This window comes from Nycticebus coucang, chromosome 6 (assembly GCF_027406575.1).
Source record: "Nycticebus coucang isolate mNycCou1 chromosome 6, mNycCou1.pri, whole genome shotgun sequence".
Lineage (NCBI taxonomy): Eukaryota > Metazoa > Chordata > Mammalia > Primates > Lorisidae > Nycticebus > Nycticebus coucang.
In genome coordinates, this window is record NC_069785.1 from 127,987,048 (window position 1) to 127,997,098 (window position 10,051).

At 50.0% G+C, this 10,051-nt stretch overlaps 1 protein-coding gene across 12 annotated transcripts in view; it reads left to right on the forward strand.

Annotated features, from left to right (window-relative positions):
* GRAMD1B (GRAM domain containing 1B) overlaps positions 1-9,688 on the forward strand; it is a 263,393-nt gene extending 253,705 nt beyond the window's left edge. For all 12 annotated transcript variants that reach the window (XM_053594643.1, XM_053594646.1, XM_053594647.1 and 9 more), the window contains 3 exons: positions 1,571-1,678; positions 1,965-2,082; positions 4,918-9,688. In XM_053594643.1, coding sequence (XP_053450618.1) covers positions 1,571-1,678; positions 1,965-2,082; positions 4,918-5,007 — 316 coding nt within the window. In that variant the 3' untranslated portion in view covers positions 5,008-9,688. The remainder of the gene's footprint in view (positions 1-1,570; positions 1,679-1,964; positions 2,083-4,917) is intronic.
* The last annotated feature ends 363 nt before the right edge of the window (positions 9,689-10,051 follow it).

Here is a 10,051-nt window from a genome sequence, read left to right on the forward strand (position 1 = left end):
TGTCTGGCAGGCTCTTGCCACCACACACCTGCTGCAAAGTGCCTCAGCCTCCTGCCTCTTTCCTCAGTGTAGAGCTCCGAGGAGCCTTCACTCAGACGGCATATGGGTCTTGACCTTCCCTGAGCACAGGCAGGATTGCCAACATAAGCCCAAATGCAGGCTTTGAGATTACACACAGTATGCGCCAGAGGTGAGCATTCAGATGATCCAGTGTGTGCTGATACAATTAAACACAGTGGTGTGGAAATTTAACACAAAATTTAAAAGATCTCTTGGAGAACTCAAAAAACCTTGAGGACACAGCTGAGTAGCCCCAGTGATTTGCAGCTGCTGGGGAAGATGACCTTCCACAGTGCCAGAAGCGCAAGTGGGAAGTACTGTGTCACCCACACACGTTTGGAAAACTTGCCAGGCATAGTAGGAACTGGTCTTCCTTGTCTGCGTTTTTTCTTCCCTCCGTCTCTGTTGTTTGATCTGCTAGTTTTTTCCATCTTCTGTCTTCCTGTGTGTCTGTATCTCCTCCTTTAGTGACAAAAACCATCCTGAGTGGGGACCTACTGTGCGCTAGGGTATCTGATGCACTTCCCTTTAATCCACGTAATACCCTTCGTAGGGTGTGGTATTTATCGGCCCTACTGAGAAAACTGGGTCAGATAAACTGGGAGACTTGACTAAAAGTTGAGATGTTTTAAGCGGCGAGTCGGGATTTGCGCCCGGTTCCGTGTGCCCCTGTACCCCTTCATTCCCCATGTCTTCATCCTCTGTTCTGTGAGATTCTCTCACAGAATGATCTTTAGGCAGCGGGTGGGGCTGAGAGAAGAGGATTTCCACCATCTCTCTGGGTTCTCCAGCCCCACATCATCCTCGCCTCCTCCCTGTCTCTGACCCGGACTTTGTGAGACTTCAGCCGGTCCCTGTCACCCCTGCTGGGTGGTGGCAGGTCCAGGCAGCGGCTTACTGATCCCGGGGGAGCCATGTTAGCATCCGTACAGCACACCTGGGGCAGAGCTGGGGCTCCCCCTGGAATTCCTCCTTCCATCTCACCCTGCAGTTGTGTCCTTACATTGGGTTGGTAGGAGGTTTATTTCAACTTAGCACCTGTGAAACCCGGAGTCTGTCCACACGTGCATTCTCTCACTCCCTCCCCCGCTGCACCCTTCCCCTCCACATGGTTTCCCCTCCCCGACTCTTCGTCTGTTCTAACCTCTGCCTCCTCCCTGTTTTTCTCCCCTGCTCCCATTAGGATCTGTTTCAGGTACTGGCTCTATGATTACTCCTTTGACCCCCTCATCTCTTTCCCTCTCCACCTCCCCTCTCTCCCCCCAGGCACCCGGTGTCCAGGTACCCGTGTGCGTCTCCCCTCACAAGCCTTCACCCCACTCTCCCTGGCTCTCCTCCCGTGCCCCGACCCCTCCAGAGGAGGCTGCCTCTCGCACCACCTCCCTCTGCTCACTTGCTCACTCACCGCAGTGCTTTGGAAGACCCACCAGTTAGGGACAGCACCCTCTGGGAAAGGGACGTTGCTGGCTCAGATGATAACTCACTGCTGTTTCTTCTCCCCCCTTCTTAGTCTGGTGCTGCTGGTCATTCTTAACATGATGCTCTTCTATAAACTCTGGATGCTGGAATATACCACACAGACCCTCACTGCCTGGCAGGGTCTCAGGCTACAAGAAAGGTAATCCTGGCCTCATCCCCGCGCCACCTTCTCCACCAGCCTGACAACTGTGCCCAGCACCTGCCTTCCTCAGGACTGTCCTCCTGCCCTTGCCCAGGGGATGACCCTCTAAATGTGTCCCCGTAGTTCCAGTTTACTTCTAATCTGGGGCACCAGGGAACCAGGGGCAGTGAGCAGAGGACAAAGCACTCTGATGTGACTCTCTGTCCTTTAGGGGTCTGGGAGCACAGGACAGTTCGCTGAGCATAACTCCAGCTGCTGGGGTGCCCCTTCTTCTACCCCACAGGTTACCCCAATCTCAGACAGAATGGGCCCAGCTTTTAGAGTCCCAACAAAAGTACCACGATACTGAGCTACAAAAATGGAGGGAGATCATCAAATCCTCAGTGATGCTCCTGGACCAGGTGAGACGCCCCCCCCCCCCCCCCCCCCGCTGCCCAAGTCTTCCAGAGACAGAGCTCTTTCCCCTCGTGCTCTGAAAAAGACCACCCTCTCTCTCTCACCACCCTCCAGACTCAGGATTCTTCCTCCCATTCATTCTTCTCTCAGGCCATCTATTGTTCGACTTGTAGAGTCATTCTTCAATGGGCTGTTAAAAACACAGGTACAGTCACAAATATAATAACCACCATGCTGGATTTGCAGCAGAAAGGCTATAGGTTAGATGCAAGGAGAACTACTTTTATTTTTATTGTTGTTTTGGTCCAGAGCTATCTGACCAACATTTAAACAAAGAACTTCCCCTTTTACAGAGATCTGCCTCCCCAAAGGGCATATCTTTCGAATTCCTGTCCAAGACATACAGCTGCAGGTAGTTACTCCTCCTCAAAGGCACTGCAGGGAGAGTCTGGGAAGAAGGCTGTGCTGTGTCTTCATGTCATAAAATCATTTCTTGTAGTGCAAGATCATTGTACTCCTGCAAAAAACTGTATCTGGCTATTTAAGAAAGTCATCCTAGCGCAAAATCGATGATTAGCTTAGTTTTCTTGGTGGAAGGGAGCTTCCTCTTTCCCCCAGACAACTTTAATACCTTATAAAAAGTGCCCCCATGGGGTTGTCAAGAAAGCAGGACCCTACCTTTGCAATGCAAGAGAATTAGGAAGATAATAGCCTGAGGATCTGTCCTATGGTAATAAAATTTCTGTTCCTAAAAAGGTGGCTTTCTGATGTTTTATGGTCAGCCAAACCCAAGATGGAATCCCAGCCTTGCCACTTAACTACTTTGGTGACTAAGGGCTTCATATTAGTGAGCTTTAGTTTCTTCATTTATAAAATTGGAATTGTCATCTTGGCTTTATGGAACTGCTGTCAGGATTTGATGGCACAAGGCAGGTATTTATTAATATTAAGCATTATTTCGCTTTTATAGTTTGGTCTTATCTCTAAATTGAGTCAGGAGAATTTTTTTTTTTATTAAATCATAGCTGTGTATGATCACATTAGTGCAATCATGGGGTACAATGTGCTGGGTTTTTTTTTTTTATTTTATTTTATTTTTCTAGAGACAGAGTGTCACTTTATCACCCTCGGTAGAGTGCCCTGCTGTCACACAGCTCACAGCAACCTCCAACTCCTGGGCTTAGGTGATTCTCTTGCCTCGGCCTCCCGAGTAGCTGGGACTACAGGCGCCTGCCACAACGCCCAGCTATTTTTTGGTTGCAGTTTGGCTGGGGCCGGGTTTGAACCCACCACCCTCGGTATATGGGGCTGGTGCCCTACCCATTGAGCCACAGGCGCTGCCCACAATGTGCTGGTTTTATATACTATTTGAGGCAGGAGAATCTTAATTGCCTCTATCAAGATCCTGTTTGATGTGTTTAGAGTATTATGTTTAGCTTTGGAGCCACATTTAAAGAGGGCTTTCCCCCCAACCCCTGCCAAGAAAGGGTTACCAGCATAGTGAGGGGGTTGGAAACCCTGTCATATCGAAAAGGGGTGATGGAATTACGCATATTCCCGGGAGGAAAGAACACGGGGATGCGGAGGACAGGATGGTCTTCAGACCAACAGGTAAAGGAGAGATAGACTTACAGTAAAACTCAAGAGCACCGAATTCGGGGTAGAAGCAATTGAAAAATTCTGAGTCATCAAATAAAAACAGACTAGTTTAGGGTTAGAGCTATCCAGCAACGGAGTAGGCTAAGTGGATGGCTGAGAACTCAACACTGAAAGTGTTCGAGGGACTATGGGAATGACAATGGGTGGGGACTTAGGGATTAAATAGAGAACAGTGGGACTGGATGACCCAGAGGTCTCCTCCAACTCCGAATTCTCTTTTAGGAGGGATCCCAATAAAGTGGGGCTCAGGGCTGTCAGATGTCTAGGACTCTACAAGTGTTAAGAGAGGTGATTTGTTTCATTCCTTTTAAGAGTAACTTTTAAAAGAACACCCCCCCCCCCACCATCCCTGTTGAGCAGAGGGTATAAAAGAACCAGAGAAAACAAAATAATCAAGCAGAAGGACCGGAGGATCCCCTAGTCCACAACCATTTACCCAGGAAACGTTGTCTAGTGTTGTAACAGCTCAGCTCAGAGACGGTATTTAGATACGTTGTGTTATGATCATAGGCCCTTTAAGGTTCCCCTGCTGGAATGGCACCATTTAGACTCCATCCCAGCACCTAAAAGCATTAATTCACAGATACCCCTCAGTTCTCTGCATGGCACCCCTGAGTGTACAAGGGAAGGATAAGACACGGCTCTGATCTCAGGAGACACAAAACCAAGTAGTTAAAGATGGCCACGTGCAGAGCCCTTGTGGGTCGTATATGAGAGGCTGGGAAAGAGAAGGATGATTGGGAACCAAAGTTTGGATTCGTTCTGGGCCTAAAGAGATGAGTGAGACTGGAATAGGCAAGGGCAAGAAGAGTCCTCAGCTGATTACAAAGATAGACATAGTACATTAAGGGTCAAAAAGGAAATTGGATGGAATGAGAGGTCAGGTAAGTGGTAGTCTGTGTCCTGAGAGCATTTGAACACGTTGAGAGGTCTTGATTCAGACCTCTGAGACCCAGGGAGTCTCTGGGGTGGAAGGGGGTGGGTCCCCATGCTATATCGCCTATTCCCTTTCTGCTTGAAACTGTGCCCTTGAGAATCACCCTTGTCTTAACAAGCCCATCTCCCTTCAGCTCTGTGGCATGGTTGGGGACCAGCCTCAGGCGTGTTTGCGGGATGCTGGTGGGAGGAGAGGCCCCCTGAGGGCACAGACCCAGGCCTGAGGTGGGCTTCCCGTCTTACAGATGAAGGACTCGCTCATCAACCTCCAGAGCGGCATCAGGTCCCGGGACTACACGTCCGAAAGTGACGAGAAGAGGAACCGCTATCATTGACCAGGCAGGAGCAGGGGTGGCTGCAAGAGGCCTGTGCAATACATGTACATAGACCATATAAATATATATAAATAGATATATATACAGAATATAAATATATATATTATATACAGATTTTAAACAGATAATGCTTATGTACCAGGGAGAAGGAGCGGGACCTCCCGCCCCCTGTGCTGGCCGGAGCAGCGCTTTCCTTCTGTAGAGGGGCTGAGGAGGGCAGGGACCACCTCTCAGTGCCGACCTCCCCTGACCCTCCTCCCATCCTCTGCTCCCCACCCCTTCCCTTGCTGGCCACTGTTGGCTCTTAGAAGGGAAATGCTGAGCCAAAGCCATGCCTACGAAGACCCTAGGGTCTGGAAAAGAAGTCTCACGGGGGCATTGCTTAAGGTGCTTCATTCCCTAATCCCCTTTTGATTTGTTTCCAAAATAAAGGAGAATCGTTTCTTCTCTACCCCATACTTCCCCCGGCGTTCTCTTGGGAACATGGAAGCACCAAGGGCAGGAGCCCCATCTAAACTGGCCCGTAGGAGGCCACCCACTTGATACGGACCATACAGGAAGCGTCAGGTGGAGAGGACTGTCTGAAAGCTGGGAAGGCTGCGTTTGTGGGGTTGCAGGCTCCTGAGGACTCGCGCTCGGAAGGGGATTCCCACCAATCGCTCCTGCACCTTCCTCCGACCTGTGTGGGGTGTGGACCCAATAAGGGCTGGGGATTTCTGATTTTCCCACCTCCTTTCTCTCTGGTCTTCCCCCAGGCTGGATCTGGGGGAAGTGTCACTTTCTAGTGCCTAAAGTCCTCTTGTTTCTCTGTGCCTTAAGAGCACATTGTTTATTAGCCAGGGTGGAGCGTTTTCGACCTTGTTACACCTCTTTTATTAGTGGTTATAAGCCAGTCAGGTCTGTGGCTCTAACTCCTTCACTTGGAGCTGTCGTTTTGATTTCTAGGATTAGTTAGGGTGTCCTGGGCCATCCAGGGTTTGAGAGAGGGAGGATGCCCTAGCCACATCGGAGTTGCAGGGTCTACCCACAGAATGCTGTGTGAGAAGTGAGCCAAGGCACGCGCTGGGTTGCCAGTAGCACTTAGTTCTAAGTGTAGAGCCACCATTAGCCAATGGAGACAATTATCTGGGATACTTTGCATATGGAGAAAACATCTAAGCCATTGGAGGGAAGGATTTGGCCCAGGCGCAGAAGTCTGGGCAAAAAAAGCCCTGATGATATATCTGCCCCAGGGGAGCCATTCTAAATTCTGAGTTTCTCAGACTTGGGAGCGGGAGTTCTGGTGGAGAAAGGGGTGCAAATCCTTCTCTGGTCTCTGGCCCCAGAGAAGTGTAAGATCACAAAGGAATAGAAATTTCTGGGTTAGAAGAGGGAGCCATCTGGAGCCGAAGGGTTGGCCCACTGGGACCAGTGCATAGATTTGAATTCATGGGCCCCTTCTGGGCACATTCATCCTTCTTCTCGGGCTAATTTCTGTTTCTCCATTTAATGAGCAAAAGAGTCCTGCCAGCCCCAGGCAGAGCTCATAGAGATTCTTGAATAGGAAAGAATCACAGCCAGTTTGGCAGGGAGAGCTCTTCAGGATTGCTTGCTCTCCTTCTGGCCTTCTCATGTTAGAGACAGAGGGAACCCTGAACCCCAGATATCCCAGAGCATCAGCACAAAGGGAGGAAAATTTTATCACTGTCCTACTTCAGTGACACAGTTGTTTTCTTTAAACATTCTGGCACCTTTGGCAATTAAAAAAAAAGAAAGTGTTTAATTTTTTAGTGAGCCCAAGGCCTAGATATTTCCCTAGGAGCAGGATCAGAAAAGAGGAGGGTCCATGCCCAGGTCACTCCCCAAGGGAGAAGGATAAGAAGGCTCCAGGTAGCCAGCTAAAGTTGCTATCTGTCCCCCAGAGAAGGAGATGCGAAGTTACATTGCATCCCCCCCGAAGGTCCCTGTAAAGTTCTTGTCAGGACGTGAGTGAGGGTCAATGCTCTTGGGCCCTGAGCATGGTACAGACTGCCAGAAATTTCCCCTTGGGGTAGCTGAAAGTCAAAACTACTCCCAGAAACTCTTGAATGAAAATAAATACATATATATTTTCTACTTTGAAACCAGGAGAAAATTAACAATTCATCCCCAAACAAAATCTTTTTCCCCTTTGTCAATAACTTTCGAAAGAAAAGGGAACTCACGCTTGCAGTCTGGGAGTGAAACAAATAGCACTGTAACTGCCGCGTGAGAAAGGGCAAACTACCACTGTTTACGTTACTTCCAGCCAGCGCTCTTGTTGTTAACACAGGAACTCTGAGACCACACAGGGGTCTTTCTGCGAGGATTTATGTGGCAGACCATTTGAGAGTTTGCACTCAGTAATTAAAGAATTTGCAGAGTTTCTAACCAGGTGAAGAACAGGTGAATGGGTCGGAACGTCTGCTCTGCTTACTGTGGAAGGGTGATAAGGTCGGCCTCCAAGAAGCCCATCATGCCCACAGTGCGTGCCCTTCCCCACTCACCTCCCTGGGGCATGGGGACATCATCTCAGGCCACCAAGATCAGCAACTTGACGCTTTCTCTGAAAAGCACCGGACTGAGAGTTGTAAGACCTAGACCCTGCTGTTGACTAGTTTCGTGGGCCTTGGGCAGGTCACACCCCCCTCTGAGAGCTTCAGTAGCCTCCTGTAACAGGAGGTGGGGGTCACTAGGTTAACTTGAAGGTGGGTTCCAGTGTTGGTATCATGTTTGAGATTAGGCCTGAGGCTGGCAAGACTGAGTTTCCTCAGAATTGGAAGTTGCCCTGCCAGGAGGGAACACATTTTCTGGGCTAGAGCTTCCTTGGTATTTAGAGGTGTGGTACGCATGTCTAAGATCCTAGGAAATCCAGGATAGTGAAAATGTCTATAGGATTAGAGAGGCCCAGTGTCAGAGAGATTCAGTTTGATGTATTGCTCAGTATTAACTTTGGGGGGGGGGATCTTCCTTCTCTTGCCTACTCTTAGTTTGGGGAAGGGCCTTCCCTTGGGCTTTTTCTAAGCCAGGAAAAGATCGTCTTATCTTAGAGGGCACCCATCTTTCATCTCTAGGCGTTATGATGCCTTTCTTCTACCCAAACTTCCTCAGATAGAGGAAGCAGTGGAGAGAAGCCATGTCCAGTTCTAGCACTTCTCAGCCAGAACCCTGTTGGGGTTTGGACTAAGTATGAAGCTTTGGCTAAAATCCCTGGGTTGCCTTCGAGCCCTGACACTAAGAACCTAGGAGATAAGGAGTGAGGAAGAACAGAGACCTTAGAGGAAGGCTTTGTTAGAAGTAGATTGTCTCCATGTCCCACGCAGACTATGCCTGTTACGTTTGCAGCCAGCAGCTCTAGGATGAGAACCTGGGTTAGGGACTAGGGGAAGAATCTTTCTGGACTTTTAGTGGCTCCAGGAGGGTCCTTTCTGTGCCATACTATGCCACTTCTTAAGCTCTGTAGGACAGCCAAAGCCAACCCTTCCCTCCAAGGGTCCCCAGGCGAAGCAGCACTCTTCTCTCTTGCCCCAGATGGCCCTGCACCCCAGGTACCCCCACTGCCTCTTCCAGTAGGTACCTGCAGGACCTCTCTTCCTGACCCTCCCCCCCCCCAGCTGTCTAGGCTATGGGGTGATCATCCCATTCCTCTGACATCCTTGAACCCTCCTCCCCCAACCTCTAGCAGGCTGGCCCCACTCCCCTCCGCCTCTGTGTTTTCTTCTAGAAGATGTGTTTTGGGTTGCAGAGGAGCATTTTTCTGGGAAGGACGTCTTTTAATGCCTGCTTTCCAAACGAGAAGCAGGAATTTGCACATGGTGTAGAGAGCTCTCCTTCCCACCTCTCTGCCCAGCCTCATTACCTCATTCCTGCTCTGGCCACCGCTGTGGTGAGCCCAGCCAGCTCCCGATTTTGATGTTCTGTGGGACAGGGCAAGGGTCTTGTGACTCAAGGTCCTCTGCAGGCCCTGGAGCCCGGATCGGAGCCTTTGCTGCCGGTAAGAAGCACCTTGCCTGCCAAGAAGAGCTGCTACCCAACGATCTCCCCAACATGTGAAGGCTTAAAGAACACTGTCATCTCTGCCCCTCAGCTGTCCTGGCTTCTGTCCACACAATAAGACATTGCAGAAGCAAAACGGCTGCCTCTGCTCCAGGGAGGACAGCTGGCTCTGTCTGGGGAGGTGGAGTGGGCTTGGGTGCCATGTGCTGAGATCACATTGTGAAAGCAACCATCTTTGCCGACAGCTGTGTGTGACTCCCCACATTTCCCTGCTCTGCACTCTAGGGCCAGACCACTCTCTGCATGGACCAGACCATCTTCCCAAACCCATGGTGCTTTTCCCCCCCACTCAACCTAGACTCCAAGGTGGGGAGGGACAAGTCAGAGGCCACAGGTGGCCCCTGGATAATCCTGACACAGGGTGGGGTGGGGCGGGGCAGGGCAGAAGGGAGCAGCCCCCAACACTGCACTGGGCCATATACCAGAAAGAACGGATGGATTGCAGTGGAGTTGTCTGGCCGTCTGTATGTGGATCTATAACTGTACTTTGCCTGGCGCTGTGCGCAGGGTCTGAAAACTTACTGCTAGTACCTAGAAACACACAAGGCTACCCAGCCAAATCTTAATGTAAAGTAGCTAGAACCATGGGAGTACAGTATGAATTAAAAGAAAAAAGTGTTGAACTACACTAATAAATGATGTGCGTGTTTCTTGTTCGAGTCTTCCGTGTTCATGTCCCCTTTTTCCAGATGTGCCCACAGCAAGTCCTTAAGCCACCTGTGTGGGCACAGCTGTACCTACATGGCCATCCACCTTCTCAGGGGAGGGAGGCAGCCTGAGTGTAAAGCCAACTGTGCGACCTTGGGTCCCACGCATCACTCCAAACCTCAGTATTACAGAGATGTTACTTTTTAAATACACACATACTTTTCTTACTATGGCAGCCAGCACATACTAAGGTGATTTTTAATCTTACTGCCAGTTTGGCCCTTGCCTTCATTAGCTCTGCAGTTAGCTCCTTGACACCTGCTTAGGAAACTCACTTCCCGCC